The sequence below is a fragment of the Piliocolobus tephrosceles genome, chromosome 4 (assembly GCF_002776525.5).
Source record: "Piliocolobus tephrosceles isolate RC106 chromosome 4, ASM277652v3, whole genome shotgun sequence".
NCBI classification, from domain to species: domain Eukaryota; kingdom Metazoa; phylum Chordata; class Mammalia; order Primates; family Cercopithecidae; genus Piliocolobus; species Piliocolobus tephrosceles.
Window position 1 is genome coordinate 77,537,974 of NC_045437.1, and position 27,186 is coordinate 77,565,159.

Consider the following 27,186-nt stretch of genomic DNA (forward strand, 5'->3'; position numbering starts at 1 on the left):
TTCTTCACATCTTCTCTAGCATCTGTTGTTTCCTGTCTTTTTAATGATCACCGTTCTAACAGGCATGAGGTGGTATCTCATTGTGGTTTTGATTTGCATTTCTCTGATGACCAGTGATGATGAGCATTTTTTCATATGTCTCTTGGCTGCATAAATACCTTCTTTTGAGAAGTGTCTGTTCATTTTCTTTGCCCACTTTTTTTTTCTTTTCTTTTTTTTTTAAGATGGGATTTCACCTTGTTAGCCAAGATGGTCTCAATCTCTTGACTTCGTGATCCACCTGCCTCGGCCTCCCAAAGTGCTGGGATTACAGGCATGAGCCACCACGCACAGCCCCTTTGCCCACTTTTTGATGGGGTTGTTTTTTTCTTGTAAGTTTGTTTAAGTTATTTGTAGATTCTGGATATTAGCCCTTTGTCAGATGAGTGGATTGCAAAAATTTTCTCCCATTCTGTAGGTTGCTTATTCACTGTGATGATAATTTCTTTTGCTCTGCGGAAGCTTTTTAGTTTAATTAGATCCCATTTGTCTATTTTGGCTTTTGTTGCCATTGCTTTTAGTATTTCAGTCATGAAGTCTTTCCCCATGCCTATGTCCTGAATGGTATTGCCTAGGTTTTCTTCTAGTGTTTTTATGGTGTTAGGTCTTACATTTAAGTCTTTAATATATCTTGAGTTAATTTTTGTATATGGTTTAAGTTTCAGCTTTCTACATATGGCTAGCCAGTTTTCCCAGCACCATTTATTAAATAAGGAATCCTTTCCCCATTTCGTGTTTTTGTCAGGTTTGTCAAAGGTCAGATGGTTATAGATGTGTGATGTTATTTGTGAGGCCTCTGTTCTGTTCCATTGGTCTATATATCTGTTTTGGTACGAGTACCATGCTGTTTTGGTTAGTGTAGCCTCATAGTGTAGTTTGAAGTCAGGTAGCATGATGTCTCCAGCTTTGTTCTTTTGGCTTAGGATTGTCTTGGCTATGCGGGCTCTTTTTTAGTTCCATATGAAGTTTAAAGTAGTTTTTTCCAATTCTGTGAAGAAAGTCAGTGGTAAGCTTGATGTGGGGGATAGCATTGAATCTATAAATTACCTTGGACAGTATGGCCATTTTCATGATATTGATTCTTCCTATCCATGAGCATGGAGTGTTCTTCCATTTGTTTGTGTCCTCTTTTATTTCGTTGAGCAGTGGTTTGTTGTTCTCCTTGAAGAGGTCCCTCACATCCTTTGTAAGTTGTATTCCTAGGTATTTTATTCTTCTTGTAATAATTGTGAATGGGAGTACACTCATGATTTGACTCTCTATTTGTCTGCTATTGGTGTATAGGAATGCTTGTGATTTTTGCATGTTGATTTTGTATCCTGAGACTTTGCTGAAGTTGCTTATCAGCTTAAGGAGATTTTGGACTGACATGATAGGGTTTTCTAAATATACAGTCATGTCATCTGCAAACAGAGACAATATGACTTCCTCTTTTCCTAATTAAATACCCTTTATTTCCTTCTCTTGCCTGATTGCCCTAGCCAGAACTTCCAATGCTATGTTGAATAGGAGTGGTGAGAGAGGACATCCTTGTCTTGTGCGGGTTTTCAAAGGGAATGCTTCCAGTTTTTGCCCATTCAGTATGATATTGGCTGTGGGTTTGTCATAAATAGCTCTTATTATTTTGAGATATGTTCCGTCGATACCTAGTTTATTGAGAGTTTTTAGCATGAAGAGCTGTTGAATTTTGTCAAAGGCCTTTTCTGCATCTATTGAGATAATCATGTGGTTTTTGTCTTTGGTTCTGTTTATATGATGGATTACATTTATTAGTTTATGTATGTTGAACTAGCCTTGCATCCCATAGATGAAGCCGACTTGATTGTGGTGGATAAGATTTTGATGTGCTGCTGAATCCGGTTTGCCAGTATTTTATTGAGGATTTTTGCATCGATGTTCATCAGGGATATTGGCCTAAAATTCTCTTTTTTTCGTTGTGTCTCTGCCGGGTTTTGGTATCAGGATGATGCTGGCCTCATAAAATGAGTTAGGGAGGATTCCGTCTTTTTCTATTGATTGGAATAGTTTCAGAAGGAATGGTACCAGCTCCTCTTTGTACCTCTGGTAGAATTCGGCTGTGAATCCATCTGGTCCTGGACATTTTTTGGTTGGTAGGGTATTAATTATTGCCTCAATGTCAGAACCTGTTACTGGTCTATTGAGAGATTCAACTTCTTCCTGGTTTAGTCTTGGCAGGGAGTATGTGTCCAGGAATTTATCCATTTCTTCTAGATTTTCCAGTTTATTTGCATAGAGGTGTTCATAGTGTTCTCTGGTGGTAGTTTGTATTTCTGTGGGACCGGTGGTAATGTCCCCTTTATCATTTTTTATTGCATCTATTTGATTCTTCTCTCTTTTCTGCTTTGTTAGTCTTGCTAGTGGTCTACCTATTTTGTTGATCTTTTCAAAAACCCAGGTCCTGGATTCATTGATTTTTTGAAGCATTTTTGTGTCTATATCTCTTTCAGTCCTGCTCTGATCTTAGTTATTTCTTGCCTTCTGCTAGCTTTTGAATGTGTTTGCTCTTGCTTCTCTAGTTCTTTTAATTGTGATGTTAAGGTGTCAATTTTAGATCTTTCCTGCTTTCTCTTGTGGGCATTTAGTGCTATAAATTTCCCTCTACACACTGCTTTAAATGTGTCCCAGAGATTCTGGTATGTTGTGTCTTTGTTCTCATTGGTTTCAAAGAATACTTTTATTTCTGCCTTCATTTCATTATTTATCCAGTAGTCATTCAGTATCAGGTTGATCAGTTTCCATGTAGTTGTGTGGTTTTGAGTGAGTTTCTTAATCCTGAGTTCTAATTCGTTTGCACTGTGGTCTGAGAGACTGTTGTGATTTCTGTTATTTTATATTTGCTGAGGAGTGTTTTACTTCCAATTATGTGGTCAATTTTAGAATAAGTTCCGTGTGGTGCTGAGAAGAATGTATATTCTGTCGATGTGGGGTGTAGAGTTCTGTAGATGCCTATTAGGTCTGCTTGGTCCAGAACTGAGTTCAAGTCCTGGATATCCTTGTTAACCTTCTGTCTCATTGATCTGTCTAATCTTGACAGTGGGGTGTTAAAGTCTCCCATTATTATTATGTAGGAGTCTAAGTCTCTTTGTAGGTCTCTAAGGACTTCGTTTATGTATCTGGGTGCTCCTGTGTTGGGTGTATATATATTTAGGATAGTTAGCTCTTCTTTTTGAATTGATCCCTTTACCATTATGTAGCGGCCTTCTTTGTCTCTTCTGATCTTTGTTGGTTTAAAGTCTGTTTTATCAGAGACTAAGATTGCAACTCCTGTTTTTTTTTTTTTTGTTTTCCATTTGCTAGGTAGATCTTCCTTCATCCCTTTATTTTGAGCTTATGTGTGTCTCTGCACGTGAGATGGGTCTCCTGAGTATGGCACACCAATGGGTCTTGACTCTTTATCCAGTTTGCCAGTCTGTGTGTTTTAATTGGGGCATTTAACCCATTTACATTTAAGGTTAATATTGTTATGTGTGTGAATTTGATCCTTTCATTTTTCTGTTAGCTGGTTATTTTGCCCATTAATTGATGCAGTTTCTTCATAGCATCAGTCGTCTTTACAGTGTGGCATGTTTTTGCAGTGGCTGATACCGGTTTTTCCTTTCCACGTTTAGTGCTTCCTTCAGGAGCTCTTATAAGGCAGACCTGGTGGTGACAGAATCTCTCAGCATTTGCTTGTCTGTAAAGGATTTTATTTCTCCCTCACATATGAAACTTAGTTTGGCTGGATATGAGATTCTTGGTTGAAAATACTTTTCTTTAATAACGTTGAATATTGGCCTCCACTCTCTTCTGGCTTGTAGGGTTTCTGCGGAGAGATCTGCTTTTAGTCTGATGGGATTCCCTTTGTGGGTAACCCAGCCTTTCTCTCTGACTGCCCTTAATATTTTTTCCTTCATTTCAACCTTGGTGAATCTGACAGTTATGTGTCTTGGAGTTGCTCTTCTCAAGGAGTATCTTTGTGGCGTTTTCTGTATGTCCTGAATTTGAATGTTAGCCTGCCTTGCTAGGTTAGAGAAGTTCTCCTGGATAATATCCTGAAGAGTGTTTTCTAACTTAGTTCCATTCTCCCCATTGCTTTCTGGTACACCAATCAAATGTATATTTGGTCTTTTCACCTAGTCCCATATTTCTTGAAGGTGTTGTTCATTTCTTTTCACTCTTTTTTCTCTAATCTTTTCTTCTCACTTTATTTCATTAATTTGATCTTCAATCACTGATATCCTTTCTTCCACTTGATCAAATCGGCTACTGAAGCTTGTGCAGGCATCACGAAGTTCTCGTACCGTGGTTTTCGGCTCCATCAGGTTGTTTAAGGTCTTCTCTACTCTGTTTATTCTAGTTAGTCATTCATCTGACCTTTTCTCATGATTTTAGGCTTCCTTGCAATGGGTTGGAACATGCTCCTTTGGCTCGGAGAAGTTTCTTATTACTGACCTTCTGAAGCCTACTTCTGTCAACTCGTCAAACTCATTCTCTGTCCAGTTTTGTTCCCTTGCTGGTAAGAAACTGCAATCCTTTGGACGGGAAGAGGCGCTTTGGTTTTTGGAATTTTCCACTTTTCTTCTGTGGTTTCTGCCTATCTTTGTGGTTTTATCTACCTTTGATCTTTGATGTTGGTGACCTACAGATGGGGTTTTGGTGCGGATGTCCTTTTTGTTGATACTGATGCTATTTCTTTCTGTTTGTTAGTTTTCCTTCTAACAGGCCCCTCAACCACAGGTCTGTTGGGCTTTGCTGGAGGTTCACTCCAGACCCTGTTTGCCTGAGTATCACCAGCGGAGGCTGCAGAACAGCAAATATTGCTGTCTGATCCTCCTTCTGGAAGTTTCGTCCCAGAGGGGCACCCACCTGTTTGAGGTGTCTGTTGGCCCCTTCTGCGAGTTGTCTCCTAGTGAGGCTATATGGGGGTTTGGGACACACTTGAGGAGGCAGTCTGTCTGTTCTCCGAGCTCGAACACCGTGCAGAGAGAACCGCTGCTCTCTTCAGAGCTGTTAGAAAGGGATGTTTAAGTCTGCAGATGCTGTCTGCTGCTTTTTGTTCTGCTGTGCCCTGCCCCCAGAGGTGGAATCTAGAGAGGCAGTAGGCCTTGCTGAACTGCGGTGGGTTCTGCCCAGTTCAAGCTTCCAGGCCACTTTGTTTACATTGTGAGCTACTCAAGCATCAGCAATGGAGGATACCCCTCCCCCCATCAAGCTGCAGCATCACAGGTTGATCTCAGACTCTTGTGCTAGCAGTGAGCAAGGCTCTGTGGGCGTGAGACCTGCCAAGCCAGGCACAGGAGGGTATCTCCTGGTCTGCCAGTGGCTAAGACCATAGGAAAAACGTGGTATTTGGTTAGGAGTGTACTGTTTCTCTGGGTACAGTCTGTCATGGCTTCCTTTGACAAGGAAAAGGAAATCCCCTGTCCCCTTGCGCATTCCAGGTGAGGCAATGCCCCACCCTGCTTCATCTCACCCTCCATGGACTGTGCCCACGTCCAACCAGTCCCAATGAGATGAACCAGGTACCTCAGTTGGAAATGCAGAATCACCCATCTTCTGCATCCATCTCGGTGGGAGCTGCAGACTGGAGCTGTTCCTATTTAGCCATCTTGGAAGCGACCCTCAATTTTTGGGTTCTTTTTTCTGAGACAGGTTCTCGCTCTGTTGCCCAAGTTGGAGTGCAGTGGTGTAATCTCAGCTCGTTGCAACCTCCACCTCATGGGCTCAAGTGATTCTCCTGCCTCAGCCTCCTGAGTAGCTGGGATTACAGTCATGTACCACTATCCTTGGATAATTTTTGTATTTTTAGTAGATAAGGGGTTTTGCCATGTTGGCCAGGCTGGTCTCAAACTCCTGACCTCAAGTGATCTGCCTGCCTCAGCCTCCCAAAGTGCTGAGATTATAGGCATGAGCCACCACACCCAGCCAATTTTTTTTTTTTTTTTTTTTGAGTCTGTCTCTGACTACTTTTTTCATGTAGGGCTCATGGTGGCAAATTTTTTTAGTTTTAGAAAGTCTCAATTTTTTTAGTTTTAGAAAGTCTCAAGCTTTATCTTCGTATTTGCTTTGAAAGTTTAGATGAATGTAAATATCCAGATTTTAAATTTAAAGAAATTGCTCCCATTATCTTCCAGTATTTCATTCAGTGTATATAAAAAGTCAGTAAGAGTCTGATTTCTCATTCCTTGCTTAATGATGAGTTTTTTCTTTCTCTGAGGTATTTAGAATTTTTTTAAATCCTTATTATAAATTTTTCAGCAGAATGTTTAGATGTAAATCTTTTCTTACCAATCTTATTCAGCATTTTGTGAAACCTTCCCATATGAAGTTGCATGTCTTATTTCAGCATCGGGGCATTTTCTTAAGTTATTTCATTTCATTATCTTTGTTGTTTGTATCTTTTGCACTTTCTATTTGAGCAGCTTTCAACTGTCAGGACATGGCCTCCATGTTTTAAATCTGTTCGTGTGTACTTTACATTTCTTGGTCTTTCTTTTTCCCTTCACTGTTCTCAGATTTCTTTGAATTTGTCTTCCCGGTTTAAAAGCTTGGTCTAGGGCAAGGCACAGTGGCTCACGTCTGTAATCCAAGTTCTTTAAGAGGCTGAGGGCTGTGGATAACTTGAGCACAGGTGTTGAGACCAGTGTGGGGAACATGGTGGAATTCCGTCCCTACTAAAGATACAAAAGATAAAAAATTAGCCAGGTATGCCTGTAGTCCCAGCTTCCCAGGAGGCTGAGGTGGGAGGATCATCTGAGCATAGGAAGGTTGAGGCTGCAGTGAGCTGTGTTCATGCCACTATACTGCAGCCTGGGCAACAGAGTTAGGACCTTTCTCAAATAAACAATAATAAAATAAAAGCTTGGTCCTATACAGCATGTAATTTTAATTTCACCCATACAGTAAATTTTTTCAGTAATCGTATTTTTAATTTTCAAGATTTCTTGTTCTCCAGTTGTTTATTTCTTCATAGACTGTTCTTGTTTTAAGTCTGTAATATTTGTAATCTCCCTGAGGATACCAAATCGAAATTTTGCTTGTTTTAATCCTTTCCAGTTGTATTAGTCCATTTTCACAATGCTGATAAAGACATACCCGAGACTGGGCAATTTACAAAAGAAAGAAGTTTATTGGACTTACAGTTCCACATGGCTGGGGAGGCCTCACAATCATGACAGAAGGCAAGGGAGAGCAAGTCACATCTTATGTGGATGGCAGCAGGTAAAGATGTTGTACAGGAAAACTCTCATTTTTAAAATTATCGGATCTCATGAGACCCATTCACTGTCATGAGAATAGCACAGGAAAGACCTGCCCCCATAATTCAGTCATTTCCCACTGGGTCCCTCCCACAGCACATGGGAATTATGGGAGCTACAAGATGAGGTTTGTGTGGGGACACAGAGCCAAACCATATTATTCCACCCCTGGCCCCTCCCAAATCTCATGTCTTCACATTCAGAACCAATCATGCCTTCACAACAGTCCCCCACGGTCTTAACTCATTTCAGCATTAACTCAAAAGTCCACAGTCCAAAGTTTCATCCAGGACAAGGCAAGCCCCTTCTGCCTATGAGCCTGGAAAATCAAAAGCAAGTTAGGGCTGGGTGTGGTTTTCACGCCTGTAACCCCAGCACTTTGGGAGGCTGAGGTGGGCGGATCACGAGGTCAGGAGATCAAGACCATCCTGGCTAACATGGTGAAACCCCGTCTCTACTAAAAATGCAAAAAATTAGCCGGGCGTGGTAGCGGGCACCTGTAGTCCCAGCTACTCGGGAGGCTGAGGCAGGAGAATGGCGTGAACCTGGGAGGCGGAACTTGCAGTGAGCCGAGATCACGCCACTGCACTGCAGCTTGGGCGACAGAGCAAGACTCCATCTCAAAAAAAAAAAAAGCAAGTTAGTTACTTCCTAAATACAGTAGGGGTACAGGCATTGGGTAAATACAGCCATTCCAAGTGGGAGAAATTGGCCAAAGCAAAAGGGTTACAGGCCCTATGCAAGTCTGAAGTCCAGTGGAGCAGTCAAATCTTAAAGCTCCAAAATGATAACTTTTGACTCCGTGTCTCACATCCAGGTTACGCTGATGCAAGAGGTTGCTTCCCATGATCTTAGGCAACTCCTCCCCTGTGCTTTGCATGGTACAGCCTACCTCCCGGCTGCTTTCACAGGCTGACATGGAGTGTCTGCAGCATTTCCAGGCATACGGTGCAAGCTGTAGGTGGATATACCATTCTGGGGTCTGGAGGACTATGGCCCTCTTCTCACAGCTCCACTAGGTGGTGCCCCAGTATGGACTCTGTGTGGGGGCTGTGACCCCACATTTCCCTTCTGCACTGCCCTTGCAGAGGTTCTCCATGAGAGCTCTGCCCCATAGCAAACTTCTGCCTGGACATCCAGGCATTTCCATATATCTCTGAAATCTAAGCAGAGGTTCCCAAACCTTAGTTCTTGACTTCTGTGTACCTGCAGGCTCAATACCACATGGAAGCTGCCAAGGCTTGGGCTTGCACCCTCTGAAGCCATAATCTGAGCTGTACCTTGTCCCCTTTTAGCCATGACTAGAGCTGCTGGGATGCAGAGCACCAAGTCCCTAGGCTGTACATAGCAAGGGGCCACAGGCCCTGCCCATGAAACCACTTTTTCCTCCTTGGCCTCCCAGGGTGTGATGGGAGGGGCTGCCATGAAGACCTCTGACATTCCTGGAGACATTTTCCCCATTGTCTTGGGGATTAACATTCAGCTCCTCGTTTTTTTATGCAAATTTCTGCAGCTGGCTTGAATTTCTCCTCAGAAAATGGGATTTTCTTTTCTATCACAGTGTCAGGCTAAAAATTTCCAAACATTTATGCTCTGTTTCCCTTATAAAACTGAATGCCTTTAACAGCACCCAAGTCACCTCTTGAATTCTTTTCTGCTTAGAAATTTCTTCTGCCAGCTCATCCTCTGCCTAAATCATCTTTCTCAAGTTCAAAGTTCCACAAATCTCTAGCGTGGGGCAAAATGCTGCCAGTTCCTTTGCTAAAGCAAAGCAAGAGTCACCTTTGCTCCAGTTCCCAGCAAGTTCCTCATTTCCATCTGAAACCACCTCAGCCTGGACCTTACTGTTCATATTACTATCAGCATTTTTGTCAAAGTCATTCAACATGTCTCTAGGAAGTTCCAGACTTTCTCACATTTTCCTTTCTTCTGAGCCGTCCAAACTGTTCCAACCTCTGCCTATTTCCCAGTTCCAAAGTTGCTTCCACTTTTTCAAGTATCTTTCCAGCAACACCCCACTCCTGGTACCAATTTACTGTATTAGTCCATTTTCACACTGCTGATAATGACATACCCAAGACTGGGCAATTTACAAAAGAAAGAGGTTTACTGGACTCACAGCTCCACATGGCTAGGGAGGCCTCACAATCATGGCAGAAGGCAAGGAGGAGCAAGTCACATCTTATGTGGATGGCAGCAGGCAAAGAGAGAGATTGTGCAGGGAAACTCATGTTTTTAAAACCATCAGATTTAATGAGACCCATTCACTATCATGAGAACAGCACAAGAAAGACCCGCCCCCATAATTCAGTCATCTCCCACCACATCCCTCCCACAACATGTAGGAATTATGGGAGCTACAAGACAAGATTTGGCTGGGGACACAGAACCAAATCATATCACCAGTGAACTGTATTTTTATCCACTTCCTCTATGTTACTTGTTCTGTTGGTTTTCTCAGTCTTCTCTTTCATACTATCATTTTTCCTCATGTGTCCTCAAATTTTTATTTAATGTGGATGCTACTCATATGTCTGCCTGGAACATTACTTGAGTTATTATAATAACAAGGATGAATTTCTAGTAGCTCAATAGGTCTCTTCCTAGTAGACCCCTCCACTGAAGTTAAAAAATTTCTGGTGACCTCATTTGTAACATTCACTATGTTATTAATATAACCATTTTCCAATGCCAAAATTTCTAACCTACTAGTTTTATTGGTTGCATAGTTTTTCATCATAATACTGTTTATTCTTTCTCTTATTATTGGATATTTGATTTTTTCCAACTTTTCATTAAATAACATCAAGAACAGATTTGTACATGTATTTCTTCATGTATCTCTGATAGTTTTCATAATGTTAATTCCTAGAGTGAAATTTATAGGTCATGAAAGACTTCTAATAGACACTGCTAAATTGTCTTTTGAAGATTGTAACAAGTCTCAGTCTCACATAAAAATACCCTTTCCCCCCAACACTCTTGATAATGGCAGATAATAATGTTCTTTTTAATCTTTGCTAACTTAGCAATATACATATTACAATATATATATTGAATATGAATATTTTCCTGTTGAATTTACATATTTGGGCATTTTCATAAGTTTGTTTCTTTTGTGAATTGACTCTTTTATGTCCTTTGCCTGTTTTTCTGTTCACCATTTTGTTTTGCTTTGTCAGACTTTATTTTGGGAATGTTAAGTGTTTGTTATAATTACTGTAAGTTTTTTCTCAGTTTGTGGTTTGCCTTTAACTTTTTTATTATGTGTCTTTTACTAAATATATGTTTTGATGCCATATATGTAAAACCACCCACTCACCTGTCCAGAGATTAAATTTCATCTATATAGTTTGGTGTGTTTATGATTTCTAGTTTTGCATTAAACTTTTCAATCCATGTACATTTATTTTGGAATATGGCTTATATAGGGACACATACTTGTTTTTTCAGAAATAACTAATTAGCTAACATCTTTTTTCTTGACTGGTAGTTCATCCTTTCCCCATCAATTTGAAATCTCACCTTTGTCATATACTAAACGTTTTATATAATATGTGTGTGTATCTGCCTAGAAATAACTTGTCCAGGCACATCTTACAATTCTTGATGTTTCTAACAAGACCACTCTGTTACTTTACTGTTTTAGAAAGCACTTAAGTGTAATACTTAATCTACTGTATTAAAACTGTATACAACAGCCAGGCATGGTGGCTCATGCCTGTAATCTCACACTTTGGGAGGCTGAGGTGGGAGGATCTCTTTAACCCAGGAGTTTAAGACCAGCCCAGGCAACATAGTGAGACCTTGACTCTACAAAAAATTTAAAAATTAGCTGGGTGTTGTGGCATGCGCCAGTGGTCCCAGATATTCAGGAGTCTGAGGTGGGCACTTGCTTGAGCCTGGGAGGTCTCAAGTCTTCAGTGAGCTGTTGTCATGCCACTGCACTCCAGCCTGGGTGACAGACCAAGATCCTGTCTCAAACAAACAAACAAAAAACTGTAGGCAGTGCTGCTGTATTATCCTGATTTCTAAAAATTAGTGACCACCCAAAATATTTCCCTCATCAGAATGTTCTGTTATTCTGAAAGCTGACCCAAAGATTTCTTTTTGTCAGCTCACAACCTGCCAGAATAAAGGCAAACAGTGGTAGATAGGGTGAACCGTTGTGATTCTGAAGCATTCTAAGTGGTTTCAGAGATATGAAAATTCATCATCTTGTTTTGTGTTAGGGGAAAAGGAAATATTGGTAAAGTAAACATTGAAAATTGAGGTAAATACCAGTATTTGAACTTTGAAAAAGTAGCCAGAATGTTCCTAAGGTGGCAGCATTTCAGAAATTATACAATTTCTCAATGCTGCTGGTTACTGGAAGTTCTAAGGCTCTGCCCATGTCTGGACATCACATTCCATCTTCCTTGTCCTTAGAGGGCTTCAGCCACACAGCTGGTTAAGGTACAGTTTGACCATGGATTTCTCAAGAAATGAAAGGTACATTATGGTGCTGTAGGTCAGATGTGAAGTATGTGTCTTATTTTGTGAACTATTGTAGCAAAACTAAATCAATGAAGGGATTTTGCTGACAAAGTGGTTACCAGCATTCACAGAGCTGGCTACTGGGTGAAAAACCTGAATTCTAAGTTTTGCAATTAACTGCATGACACTGAGTATTACCTAATGATTCCTTTTGTTTTTTTCAGTTGCTTTTGCATTATATAGGTGTTTTCCCAAATGTGTTCTGGAAGACATTATTGCTGCAAGGTGCTCTGGAAGACATTTCAGGGACCGTAGCTAAATCAGTTAAAGAAAAGCTGTGTACTAGATCCTTCTCTAAGAAATGCTTTGGCTGGGTACGGTGGTTCACGCCTGTAATCCCAGCACTTAGGGAGGCCAAGGCAGGCAGATCACTTGAGGCTGGGAGTACAAGATCAGCCTAGCCAAAATGGTGAAACCCCACCTCTACTAAAAATACAAAAAAAAAAAAAAAAATTAGCCAGGCTTGGTGGCGCACACCTGTAGTCCCAGTTACTTGGGAGGCTGAGGCTGTAGGATCACTTGAGCCCAGGAGGCAGAGGTTGTAGTGAGCCGAGAGCATGCCACTGCACTCCATCCTGGGCGATGGGAGCGAAACCCTGTCTCAAAAAAAAAAAAAGAAAAAAGAAATGCACAATATGTAGTCCCGTACTAAAGGCTCTAAAAAGTCTTACAGAAAAGAAATTTAAATCTTTTGGACCTATTTCTTGACGTCTGTAGGAACCGTTTCATAAAATCCACTTCAGGAACCTGTATTAGCTGCTGTGCAAGGTATCAAACTTCTGTAATTCTAGTTCCAGTAAAAAGTTGTATATAAATAAGTTACTTTTTATGTAGTACTTTAATTTGTAATATCAGTATGGAATCTTCTTAAGGAAACACTGAAAAAATCCTTTAATTGTACAAGATCTTTGTACAGTATCGTGGACTTTTAAACACAGAAACACAAAGAAGCATTGTTTTATCCTGTGAATACCAAAACTTTGATTTGGAATTGTTGGTGAGAAAAAAGCAGGATCAAACATTTCCCTACTTTTTAGGAGTTCTGTGCAATACCTCAAATTCTGTCCAGAATATTCCTACAAAGTACAGTGATGTTAGACACTGTTTACATCCAACATGTTTTCTTTTGTTTAATGTAATTTGATCTATTATTGGCTCAAAATATATAGATTCTTAGTGATCTTTTATATTTATTGTTCATAAAATAATGTTTGGCTTCCTAATAAGAAAGTTAAGAGGAAAATCAAGGTGTTTTCCTCTTGCTTGTAGGATGGGTGCTGCAGACAATATATATAAAGGACGGAGTACATTTATGGAAGAACTGACTGACACAGCAGAAATAATCAGAAAAGCAACATCACAGTCCTTGGTTATCTTGGATGAATTGGGAAGAGGGACGAGCACCCATGATGGAATTGCCATTGCCTATGCTACACTTGAGTATTTCATCAGAGATGTAAGTATCCGGTAAACTGTATTTAAAAAGAAAGAAATTTTTAAATTATTATTTTTAAATGACAGTTATAATTGTACTGTATTTATGGGGTACAGTGTGATGTTTTGAAATATATAAACAATGTGGAGTGATTAAGCTAATTAACATATTCTTCACCTCGTTTAGATATCATTTTTTGTGGTGAGACATTGGAAATTTATTCTCTTAGTTATTTTGAAATATATATTATTACTGCTGTAGTCATAATACCATTATGCAATCCCTGCATACCCTTGTGTACATGGATGATACATATTATACACATTATTTTCCTGATCTCAGTCTGCAAATACTCAGAATTCTCTTTTTTATAATTGACCGCAGCCCTGCAAATGATCATTAGAATGCTACACACTGAATTCAGACAGATTGACCCTAAGTAATATTGGTAGTTTTTTGATATATGTTCCTTTTTCTTGCTGACTCAACATAAATCTGGTTGTATGAAAAGGGCCTCCCTGGCAGTATTTTCACTCAGAATTGTATCTTATTATCCTTGGTGAACCCTAAATCAAGAACAGGTATCATCCATCAAAGCCAAATTCCTCGAGGGAAAAACAAGGAAATACTGCCATTTCTACTTTGTGAAATCCTTTTATTTTACCAACATCCTGAAAGATCTCACTGTGACATCTTTGATCTCATCTCATTGTGTTTCTATATGATTTGGTAACATCATTCCTTCAAAGCATGTCTCCTTTTTTCAGGGTGCATTTCTAAGCTTCAGTGTGAAATTTTGTTTGTGTCAAACTTTCCATCCCTATCATTTCCATCTAACTGTCCCCTTTAGTTTACTTTCTCTATCTTGTTCATTTTGGTCTCTGCTTTTCAAATCTCCCCCTCACAGAACCTGCCTTTAGGCCTTTACCTTCTCTGGTCTTTCTTTTCTGTTTTTTCCCCCCCATTTTCTTGCTCCTTTGTCATTGTGTCTTCCTCATTTTCATTTCTTTCTCTCTTCTATTTAAGGAAGAAATTGGCTATTTAAGCCAATAAAATCATATTTTTAATATTTCTTTTCAAAAAGCAACACAAGGCCAGGCGCGGTGGCTCACGCCTGTAATCCCAGCACTTTGGGAGGCCGAGGCAGGCGGATCACAAGGTCAGGAGATCGAGACCATCCTGGCTAACACAGTGAAACCCCGTCTCTACTAAAAACACAAAAAAAATAGCCGGGCATGGTGACAAGTGCCTGTAGTCCCAGCTACTTAGGAGGCTGAGGCAGGAGAATGACATGAACCTGGGAGGCGTTGCTTGCAGTGAGCCGAGATCGTGCCACTGCACTCCAACCTGGGTGATAGAGCAAGACTCCATCTCAGAAGAAAAAAAAAAAGCAACACAAAAATAAAATTTCTTTTTCTTTAACCTTCTGTTGCTCTTGGTGTTTTGGGGTTTAGTTTTGTTTTTAAAGCTTAATTTCCATTTGATTTTTTTCCAGGAGATAGTTTTTCTTCAGTCTTTAGAGACTCAGCTCCATGCACGGGCTTTGATAGAGATCATGGGGCAGCATCCTCAGATCTAAATTGGAGTGGAGTTGTTTGGTCCCCTAGGCTTCTTGAGAATGATTCCTGACTACCTTGCTGTGAGTGGAAGAATTTATGCAGTAATACAGTTTCACACACTCCTTGGGAAGCACAGAGACATCAACAATGCTCAATTTGGAAATGTCCCTGACAGCTGCACCTTCTACTGTATTTCAAATGACAAACTTCTTAATGGCCTTGTCCTTAGGTGTGCATCCAACACAGTTTGTGCAGCAAATAAGTTGCACCTAGCTATGGCCCTTTTTGGCACAACCATTGTTGTTGTTCTTCCTCCTTCTCTTCTTTCTCCTCCTCCTCCTCCTTTTTTTTTTTTGAAACGGGTTCACTCTGTCACTCAGGCTGCAGTGCAGTGGCATGATCATGGCTTACTGCAGTCTCAAACTACCTGGGCCCAGGTGATCCTTCACTTTGGCCTCCCGAGTAGCTGGGACTACAGACACACACCAACCATACCCAGCCAATTTTTTTATACTTTTAGAGACGGCGTTTCACCGTGTTGCCCAGGCTAGTCTTGAACTCTTGGGCTCCAGTGATCCACCTGCCTTGGCTTCCCAAAGTTCTGGAATTATAGGCATGAGTTACCATGCCCAGCCTCCCTTCTTTTTTTTGTTATTTTGGCAGTGAAGACCCAAGAGAGACTCAGGTTTTGTTTAAACATTTATTTAGATTACGTAGGTAATTATGACATTTTGTTTTTTTAAAGGAATTTTTTTGTTTTGCTTTAAAAAATTTATTTGCAAAAAGATGTAACTCAGAAACTTTAATCATTATAGAAACTACATAAGAAAGCAATTGACTTTTGTATATTACCCTTGTATCCTACAACCTTGCTATAATCACTTACTAATGCCAGTCTGTGTGTATGTTTGTCAATTCTTTTGAATTTCCTACATAGGCAGTCATGTCAGCTACAAACAGACAGTTTCACTTCTTTCTTCCCCATCTATTTTTTTTTTCTTGTCTTATTGCACTAACTAGGACTTTCAGTACAGTGTTGAAAAAGTAGTAAGAAAGGACATCCTTGCCTTGTTTCTGATCTTAGTGGGAAAGCTTTTTAAGTTTCTCACCATTAAGTATGATGTTAGCTAGAGGTTGTTTGTGGCTATTCCTTATCAAATTGAGGAATTCTCCTCTATTCCTAGTTTACTGAGAGTTTTTATCATGAATGGGTGTTAGATTTTGTCAAATGCTTTCTGTGCATCTATTGGTATGATCATGTGATTTTTCTTCTTTAGCCTGTTGATATGATGGATTACGTTAACTGGTGTTCAAATGTTGAATGAGTCTTGCACACTTGGGATGAGTCCTGCCTGGTTATGATCTGTTTTTCTTTTTATACATTGGATTCATTTTGCTAATGTTTTATTGAGGATTTTTGCATCTATGTTTATGAGAGATACTGGTTTGTAATTTTCTTATAATGTCTTTGTCTGGTTTTGGTATTAAGGTAATGCTGGCCTCATAGAATGAGTTAGAAAGTATTTACTCCACTCCTGTCCTCTGAAAAAGACTGTAGAGCATTGGTAAAATATCTTCCTTAAATGTTTGGTGGAGATCACCAGTGATGCCACTGGGGCCTATGATTTTTGTTTTGGAAGGCCGTTGACTCAAGTCCTTCAATAGATATAGACCTCTTCAGATTTTCTGTTTTTTCTTGTGTGAGTTTTGGCTGATTGTGTCAGCCAAGTTTAAGGAATTGTTTTTCAAGAAATTTTCACCAAGGTTACCAAATTTGCGGACATAGAGTTGGTCATAGTATTCCCTTATTACCCTTTTATTTGTCCATAGCATCCGTAGTGTTATCCTTCTCGTTTCTGATGTTAGCCATTTGTATCTTTTGTCTTTTGTTCTTAGTTAGCTTGGCTAGATGCTTATCAGTTTTCTTTTCAAAAAACCAGCTTTTGGTTCTATTGATTATTTTCCCCATTGCTTTCTTGTTTTCATTTCATTGATATCTGCTCTAATTTTTATTATCTCTTTTCTTTTGCTTATTTTTGCTCTTCTCTTGCTGGTATCCTAAGATGGAAGCTTAGCTTGTTTATTTTAAATCTTTCTTTTTTAAAATGTGTTCAGTGCTATAAATTTTCTTTTTTTATTCTTTCTTTTCTTTCAATTTTTTCTTTTTTTTTTTTTTTTTCTTTTTTGAGACAGGGTCTTGCTCTGTTACCCAGGCTGGACTGCAGTGGCATGAACACAGCCCACTGCAGCCTCAACTCCCTGGGCTCAAGTGATCCCCCTGCCTCAGCCTCCCACTTAGCTGGGACTGCAGGCACATGGCACAACACCCAGCTAATTCTTTTTTTATTTTTTGTAGAGATGGGGGTCTCACTATGTTGCCCAGGCTGGTCACATATTCCTAGACTCGAGTGATCCTCTCGCCTTGGCCTCCCGGAGTGCTGGGATTGCAGGTGTGAACCACCACTCCTGATCTATAAATTTTCTTCTACTCACTACTTTTGCTGCATTCCACAAATTTTGATAAGGTGTGCTTCCTGTTTGTATTTAGTTTCAAATAATTTAAATTTCTCTTTATTTCCTTTTTGACCCATATGTTTTTTAAGAATGTGTTGTTTAGTCTCCATGTATTTGGGGATTTTCCAGTTACCTTTTTGTTATGATTTCTAGTTTAATTCCATTGTGGTCTGAGATCAAATATTGTATGATTTTTATTATATTAAATTTGTCAACATGTGTTTTATGGCCTAAAGTGTGGTCTTTCTTGGTGAATGTTCCATGTTAGCTTGAGATGAATGTGTATTCAGCTGTTGGATGAAGTATCTATAGATATAAATGATGTCTAGTTGATCGATGGTGTTGTTGAGTTCAGCTATGGCCTTACTGATTTTCTGCCTGCTGAATCTGTCTGTTTCAGATGGAGGAATTTTGATGTCTCTAACTATAGTAGTATGTTCATCTGTTTCTCTTTGTAGTTCTATCAGCTTTTGCCTCATGTAGTTTGACATTCTCTTGTTAGATGCATACATGTTAAGGATATTATGTCTTCTTGCAGAATTTATCCCTTTATCGTTATGTAATATCCTTCTTTATCCCTGACAGATTTACTTGATCTGAAGTCTGCTCTGTCTCAAATTAATATAGCTACTCCAGCTTTCTTTAGAAATTAATATAGCTGCTTCAGCTTTCTTTAATGTTAACATGCTATATCTTCCTCCATACACATATATATATTTTAGACAGAGTCTCACTCTGTCACCCAGGCTGGAGTGCAGTGGCACAATCTTAGCTGACTGCAACCTCTGCCTCCCAAATTCAAGTGATTCTTGTGCCTCAGTCTCCCGAGTAGCTGGGATTACAAGTGTGTGCCGTCACACCTGGCTAAGTTTTGTATTCTTTTTAAATTAGAGATGGGGTTTCACCATGTTGGCCAGGCTGGTCTTGAACTTCTGGCCTTAAGTTATCCATCTGCCTTGGCCTCCCAAAGTGCTGGGATTGCAAGTGTGAGCTGCCACACCTAGCCCCTCCATATATTTTTAATATATGGTTATCTTTGTATTTAAGATCAGTTCCTTATAGACATCATGTAGTTAGGTCTTATTTTTTGATCCACTCTGATAATCTGTCTTTTAACTGGTGCATTTAGACCATCAGCATTCAAAGTGATTATTGATAGAGTTGGATTAATATTTACCATTTTTTACTTCTATTTGTTGTTCTTGTTCATTGTTCCTACATGTGTCTTCCACTGTTTTTCTGCCTTTTGTGGTTTTTAACTGAGTATTTTATATTATTTCATTTTCTCTCCTTTTTTTTTTTTTCTGTTTTTTGGTTTCTTGGGGTTTTTTGAGGTGGGATCTTACTGTGTTGCCTAGGCTGGCCTCAAACTCCTGGACTCAAGTGACCTTCCCACCTCAGCCTCCCAAGTAGCTGGGAGTACAGGTGGTTGCCCAGCTATTTTCTCTCCTTTCGTAGCATATCAGTTATATTTCTTGTTTTACTTTTTCTAGTGGTTGTCCTAGAGTTTGCAATATACATTTGCAACTAATCCAAGTCTACTTTCAAATAACACTATATTGCTTTATGAATAATGCACGTATTTTTTAATAACAAAATAATCCTGATTACTTTATTCTATCCTTTGTACCATCACTGTCATTTATTTCACTTATACGTAAGTGTACATAAGCATATATATATAAACACACATAATCTCATACACTGTTGCTATTATTATTTTGAACAAAACGTTATGCTAGATCCATTAAAAATAAGAAAAATAAACTTTTTTTGCCTTCACTGATTCCTTCTTCAATAGTGCAATTTTCTTTATGTAGATACAAGTTTCTGACCCCTGTCATTTTCCTTCCTTCTAAAGAACTTTTCTTAAATATTTCAGGATAGATCTGCTGGCTACAAATCCTCAATTTTTGTTTGTCTGAGAATGTCTTTATTTCTCCTTCACTTTTGAAGGATTGTTTTGCAAGGTACAGAATTCTAGGTTGGAGAGGTTTTTGTTTTGTTTTGTTTTGTTTTTTTGCCTCTCAACACTTTAGATATTTTTACTCCTCTCCTTGCTTGCTTGTGTGGTTTCTGAGAAGTCAGATATAATTTTTATCTTTGAGCTTGTGCAGATAAGGTGTTTCTTCCCTCTGGCTTACTTCAGTATTTTTTTTTCTTTATCTTTGGTTTTCTGTAGTTTGAATATGATTTGTCTAGGTGTGGTTTTGGGGTCATTTATCCTGTTTGGTGTTCCCTGAGCTTCCTAGATCTGTGGTTTTGTGTCTGACATTAATTTGGGGAAATTCTCAGTCATTCTTGTTTTAAATATTTCCTCTGTTTCTTTCTCTCTTTTTTTTCTCTCTGGTATTCTCCTTAGCTGTATGTTGTATCTTTTGTAGTTGTCCCAAACTTTTTGGATATTCTGTGTTTTTTTTTCCAATCTTTTTCTCTTTGCATTTCCATTTTGGAGGTTTCTATTAAGATGTCCTCAAGCTCAGAGATATTTCCCTCAGCTGTGTCCAGTCTACCAGTAAGCTCATCAAACACATTTTTCATTTCCATCACAGTGTTTTTGATCTCTGATGTTTCCTTTTGGTTTTTTCTTAGAATATGCATCTCTGTGCTTATTACATTGCCCATCTGTTCTTGCATGCTATCTGTGTTATCCATAGAGCCCCCAGCATACTAATCATTTGTTTCCACTTCCCAGTCTGATAATTCCAACATCCCTACCATAGCTATGTCTGGTTCTGATGCTTGCTCTGTCTCTTCACATTTGTAGATTTTTACTTTTAGTATGTCTTGTGACTTTTTCTTGACAGCTGGCCATGATGTATTGGGTAAAAGGAACTGCTGTAAATTAGCTTTTAGTAATGTGGTGGTAAGGGGCTAGGGGAGGAGTCCTATGATTAAGTCTCAGTCTTACCTCCCTCCCACCCCTCAGGTGGGATAGGAAGGCTAGAGTGGGCTAGAGTTCGATATTGCCTTTCTCTCCTGTGGAAGGCTAGAGGAGACTGGAGTTGAGTCTTTCCCTTCCCCCAAGTAGGTTAGGCTCTGATAAAACCCCAGCAGGTTTTTAAACTACTTAAGGCTACTTAAGGCTCCGCTTAAGTAGTTTCTTTTGAGGGCAGGCCTTGTTAAGTACAGAGTGCCCTGGTGCGTTTCAAAATAGTTCTTTCTTTCTTCCCCTTGCCTGAAGCGTAAGGAGAATTTACTCCAGCATTTATTGTGAGAATCCAGTGTAACTCCTGGGAGTAAAACTCACAGAAGTGTGCCCCCTCCCCCATGACTCGGTTCCCCTGGACTTTTTGACTCTCAGACTTGTTGACACTGAGTCTCCAGTAATTGATCAGTTCCAGTTCCAGTTTTCCTGCCCTGATACTGGTTCCTTCAGAGGTTTCTGCCTGCATTTCAGCCCAGGAAAGTTGTGATTCTTTGTATCTGCTTGTCTGTCTGTAATTTGGGGGACAGTGGTTTGCATGTGACTTCATTTCTCTTACAGATCTAAGAAGAGTTGATTTTTCAGTTTGTTCTACTTTTTCCTTGTGATGGAGAGGCAACCTCCAGCCTTCTTATATGCTAGACTGGAAACCAGAAACTTCCCTGACCTTTTTATGGATGGAAATCTTTCTTTACATGGTTCCTTCTGATCTTTGGATAGGGAAGAGAGATCAGAGAGGAGCAATAAGGGAGGTCATGTGTTGCTGCTGCAGGCTGAGAACAGCCTTAAGGAGTGCAGTGTGGGATCCTAGACCCTTAGGCTAAAAGTGCCTATCAGCTTGGAGAAGGAGCACCATGGAGATGGGTGGTTCTAAGATCCCTCAGGGCAGATTTTAAGCACAACTTTTAAAAGAAATCCTGCCTTAATATGTTTCTTTGTTATTGTTATCAGAAAGAAGGCACACGTTCAGACTTTTAATAAGGTGAATGACAGGTGAATCAAAACTGGAATTCTTTGATTTAATTACCTCCTTCTGCCAATATTTAGGCTAAGATTGGTGTTAACTTTCCTCCAGATAGAAGTTTCCAGAATATATAAAATATGCCTTAAAATAATGCTTATTAAAGAATCCATGAGACTGGGTGCAGTGGCTGACGCCTGTAATCCCAGCACTTTGGGAGGCTGAAGCAGGAGGACCGCTTGAGCCCAGGTTCAAGACCAGCCTGGGCAACATAGTAAGACCTCTCTCCACAAAAAATAAAAATAAAAAATTAGCCAGGCATAGTGGCGCATGTTGCGGGAAGTCAGGGACCCCGAACAGAGGGACCGGCTGAAGCCGCAGCAGAAGAACATATACTGTGAAGATTTCACGGACATTTATTAGTTCCCCAAATTAATACTTTTATAATTTCTTATGCCTACCTTTTCTGCAGTCTCTGAACATAAATTGTGAAGATTTCATGGACACTTATCACTTCCCCAGTCAATACACTTGTGATTTCCTATGCCTGTCTTTACTTTAATCTCTTAATCTTGTCATCTTCTTCGTAAACTGAGGAGGATGAATGTCGCCTCAGGACCCTGCGATGATTGTGTCAACTGCACAAATTGTTTGTAGAACATGTGTGTTTGAACAGTATGAAATCTGGGCATCTTGAAAAAAGAACAGGATAACAGCGATGTTCAGGAAACACCAGAGATAAGACTTCTGGCAGCCGGTGAGCTGGACTGAACAGAGCCATATTTCTCCTCTTTCAAAAGCAAATAGGGGAAATATCACTGAATTCTTTGTCTCAACAAGGAACATCCCTGAGAAAGAGAATGCGCCCTGAGGGCAGGCCTATAAACAGCCCCCTTAGAAGTGTGCTGTCTTTTTTTTTTTTTTTGAGACGGAGTCTCGCTCTATCGCCCAGGCTGGAGTGCAGTGGCCGGATCTCAGCTCACTGCAAGCTCCGCCTCCCGGGTTTACGCCATTCTCCTGCCTCAGCCTCCCAAGTAGCTGGGACTACAGGCGCCGGCCACCTCGCCCGGCTAGTTTTTTGTATTTTTTAGTAGAGATGGGGTTTCACGGTGTTAGCCAGGATGGTCTCGATCTCCTGACCTTGTGATCCACCCGTCTCGGCCTCCCAAAGTGCTGGGATTACAGGCTTGAGCCACCGCACCTGGCCAGAAGCGTGCTGTCTTTTATGGTCGAAGCCGAAGGGATGAAATAAGCCCCGGTCTCCTGTAGCGCTCCCGGGCTCATTAGGACGAGGAAAATTCCCGCCTAGTAAATTTTGGTCAGACAGGTTGTCTACCCTCAAACCTGTTTCCTGATAAGATGTTATCAATGACAATGCATGCCCGAAACTTCATTAGCAATTTTAATTTTGCCCCATCCTGTGGTCCTGTGATCTCACCCTGCCTCTACTTGCTTTGTGATGTTTTATTACCTTGTGAAGTATGTGATCTCTGTGACCCACACCCTATTCATGCACTCCCTCCCCTTTTGAAAATCGCTAATAAAAACTTGCTGGTTTTATAGCTCGGGGAACATCACGGATCCTGCCGACATGTGATGTCTCACCTGGACACCCAGCTTTAAATTTCTCTCTCTTGTGCTCTTTCCCTTTATTTCTCAAACCAGCTGAGACACTTAGGAAATAGAAAAGAACCTATGTAACCATCAGGAGCGGGTTCTCCCAATAGGCACACACCTGTAGTCCTAGCTACTTCGGAAGTTGAGGTGGGAGGATCCCTTGAGCCCAGGAGTTTGAGGTTACAGTAAGCTGTGATTGTGCCATTGCAGTCTAGACTGGATGATAGAGTGAGACCCTGTCTCTAAAAAAAAAAAAAAAATTGTTAATAAAGAATTCATACTGACACTAACAAAAATAAACTTTAAAATGGTAGAGGTGAGTGGGGAAAAGTGAAACCTCTGCTTTACAGAATACCAACGAATAAATGTAGGAAGAATTTCTTAATCAGCCTTCAATAACCACTAGAATAATAACTGATTCAGGCAGCGATGATCAATAGATTATAAAACCTTTGGATGAAAGATTGTTGGAGAAAAGGATATTCATATATCTCAAAATATCATTAATAAAATAACAGGTTATTTATTAATTACAAAGGGAAAAGGTATAGTGAAGAAATCTGATGGGTGCCCTTTTCAACCAGATAATCAAATTTGGCATCCCCAGTTATGTGAAATTGATATCACATCCCTCCTGATGTGATGCACTGGGAAGGATCCATCACTTACATATCTGTGGAATATTCCTGGTATCGACGAAAAGAGTCAAACTCTGTAAAATATTTGAAGAGATTTATTCTGAGTCAAATATGAGTGACCATGGCCCATGACACAGCCCTCAGAAGATCCTGAGAACATGTGCCCAGGGTGGTCAGGGTACAGCTTGGTTTTATATATTTTAGGGAGGCATGAGACATCAATCAAATACATTTAAGAAATGCATTTGTTGGTTTGGTTTAGAAAGGTGGGACAACTCAAAGGAGGGTCTTCCAGGCTACAGGTAAATTTAAACATTTTCTGGTTGATAATTGGTTGAGCTTATCTGAAGACCTGGGATTAATGGAATGTTCAGGTTAAGATAAAGGATTGTGGGACCAAGTTTTATTGTGCAGAGGAAGCTCTCAGATAACAGACTTCACAGAGAGAGCAGGTTGTAAAATGTTTCTTATCAGACCTAAAAGGGTGCCTGGCTTTTAGTTGATTATCTCGTGGATCTGGAAAGGAAGGAAAACAAAGGGGGAAGGGGATTCTCTATAGCATGTGGATTTTTCTCACAAGAGACTTCGCAGGGCAATTTCAAGGTGTGGCAAGGAAGTATATTTTGGGGTTAAATATTTTTTCCGTGTCTCATAATGTTGTGCTGGAGTCATATTGAAAAGCAAGTCACAATATACAGGGTCAAATAAAACCCATCTGATGAGAATCCATGGTTTGTAGGGCATGAATCCCCAGACCCCTTAGGTAGGAATTTGGGCAAGATTAAAAAAATCAGAGCTTAGTCCTCATTGGCAATGATGTTTGGAGGAAATAGCAGAGTCCAAATTGAAAGACATTATGCAAAACAGCGTAAGTGTCCCCTCCACCCACACTCTATTCCTGTAGGAAAGGATACTTGATACTTCAAAAATGTCCATGTCATAAAAGACAAAAAAGGAAAGAGACAAAAAGAAACATTGTTGGGAGAATTAGGGAGATTTAGGAACTGTATATGTTATATACTAGTAATATATTTCTTGAGTGTAATAATTGTATTCTAGTTATATAGGAGGATGTTTTGTTCTCAGAAGATTGAATCTCTGGCCGGGTGCAGTGGCTCACGCCTATAATCTCAGCATTTTGGGAGGCTGAGGCGGGTGGATCACGAGGTCAGGAGATCGAGACTATCTTGGCTAACACGGTGAAACACTGTCTCTACTACAAAAAAAAAAAAAAAAAATACAAAAAAATGTAGCTGGGCATGGTGGCGAGTGCCTGTAGTCCCAGCTACTCGGGAGGCTGAGGCAGGAGAATGGCATGAACCTGGGAGACGGAGCTTGCAGTGAGCCGAGATTGCGCCACTGCACTCCAACCTGGGTGACAGAGCGAGACTCCGTCTCAAAAAAAAAAAAAGAGAGAGAATCCTAAATCTTTAGGGATGAAGTGTCATGATGTCTGCAACTAATTCTCAGATGGTTCAGGAAAAAATGTCTGTGTCTGTGGAGGAGGAGGAAGAAGGGAAATATGGCAAAATATTAACAATTGGTTATCTAGATAAAGAGTATATAATAGTTGGTCGTTGTACTTTTCTTGTGACTTTTAGGAAGATTTAAAATTTTTCCAAAGAAAGTTGAAGACAGATTTTAATTACAATAAAATTTAAAAATGAAATAACATTTATTCTGTCTTACTGCTTTAGGTGAAATCCTTAACCCTGTTTGTCACCCATTATCCGCCAGTTTGTGAGCTGGAAAAAAATTACTCACACCAGGTGGGGAATTACCACATGGGATTCTTGGTCAGTGAGGATGAAAGCAAACTGGATCCAGGTATGAAATATTCCTGCGGTTGGTACAAATACTGGTTTTCATGTTTGATAACTCAAAGTTTGTTGGAACATGAACTTACTGCTTATTAATAATGAAAGCTGTGAATGTGAGCTATAAATAACATTTATCAAGATTCATTTTTGCTAAGCTTTAGGTCAAGTAGAATTTACATTTATCCATGCTGTCTCTGAGTCCTTCTCTGGTCTACCTTGTCTCATTTGTCGTGGCAGCCCTTTTCTCTTTACAGGAATAGGGTGTGGGTGGAGGGGGCACTTAGGTTTTCCTCTTAGTGCCTTGTACTCTTACATGATTCATCTCAGTATAGATGACAGTCAACTGCAGAATATAATTAGTCATCTTTTAAAAATGCCCAATATTTTCCCCAAAATATCATTTAACTTACTAAGGGCCATATACTGTACTGGACATAGGTTTTTATTTTAATATTATAAGGAAACTGAATCTCAGGTAAAGTGGTTTGACCATGTCAACCACTTAGATGGGGGCTAAAATGAGCCTAGAATTCACTTCTGCTTCTGGGTACTCTTCTGTGCCCCTCTGCTGGAGCTGCTATGAAGGAAATCTACAATATTTTTCCTAGTCTTTCCAGTTACTGGTGTCACAGAAATGAGACATTTTATGAAAAAGAACACCATTAGCCAATAGCAATAAATTTAAGTGCCGTAAGTAATATAGTAGACTTTAGCATTTTTTTTTTCTGTTCAGTAGTAATTGTTTTAAGCTACCAGCCTGTAGACCTGTGGTGGTTTGCGCAATTGGTATGCTACAATGGAAAATCCATCATGCAAGATACCTCAGAGTCCAAATTTTATTTTGGAAAAGTAATAGGGATGGACCTGAAAAAGAAATCAGGCAACTGGCCCAAATGAAACAAAGCACTAGGCCTAAGATAAATGTAGTGTTAGGCAGTTCCTGCTTTTCACTACCATGCAGTCTTGAAAAACACATCATAAATTCTCTCATGGAGGTAGTTTTGTATCTATTAATCTGCAACTAGGGTGACAGGAGGAGACTTAAGCTAAAACCCTTGGGACAAAGAGAATAGAGTTCACCAATAGGGAAGAGAAGGAGTCAGTGCCACTAATAAACATTTGATGTGAACTGAAAACTAACCCAGAGCATTGTACCTTTCCCTTAAATGTTCTGGGCATTTTATTTTATTGATTTTAATTTTTGAGTTTTGTTGAGATAGGGCATCACTGTCATCCAGGCTGGAGTGCAGTGACATGATCACAGCTCACTGCAGCCACAACCTCCCAGGCCCAGGTAATCCTCCCATGTCAGCCTCCCCAGTAGCTGGGACTACAGGCGCACACCACCATGCCTGGCTGATCTTTGTATGTTTTGTAGAGACAGGCTCTCACTATGTTGCCCAGGCTAGTCTCAAACTCTTGAACTCAAGTGATCCTCCTGCCGTGGCCTCCCAAAGTGCTGGGATTAGGGGGATGAGCTACCTTGCCTGGTTGATTTTAATTTTTATCAGTGAACATAATTTTTAAAATTCAGTGGTGCTAAAAGGCTCCACCTGACAAGCTTCCATCCCTTCAGTCCTTGTCCTTCCCCATCCTAGTCCCAAGGCAACTACTTTCAACACTTTTCCCCATTTCTGTTGTATTTCTAAGTAATATGCATTTTTCCTGTCCCTTGATTCATGAAGTTGACTATTGTCGTTGTGTTAATTGAGAATCTTCAGTTTTCCCTTCCTCTGTCCTTCCAATGTAGTCATTTCACATTTATTGTATGTCATTCATATTTGTTATTTTCATTATTATTGCCATGCTAAGTATTGCTTACTGATGAGCCAAGTATGAGACAAGTACATTTCTTTTACAATGTTTTCTATTTTCTCAAAAA

General features: G+C 39.9%; 1 protein-coding gene across 2 annotated transcripts in view; it reads left to right on the top strand.

The window, feature by feature from the left end:
- Positions 1-27,186, top strand: part of MSH3 (mutS homolog 3) — a 230,807-nt gene that overhangs the window by 191,731 nt on the left and 11,890 nt on the right. For both annotated transcript variants that reach the window (XM_023214955.2, XM_023214956.2), the window contains exons 21-22: positions 13,104-13,290; positions 25,182-25,311. In XM_023214955.2, the coding sequence (XP_023070723.2) occupies positions 13,104-13,290; positions 25,182-25,311 (317 nt within the window). The remainder of the gene's footprint in view (positions 1-13,103; positions 13,291-25,181; positions 25,312-27,186) is intronic.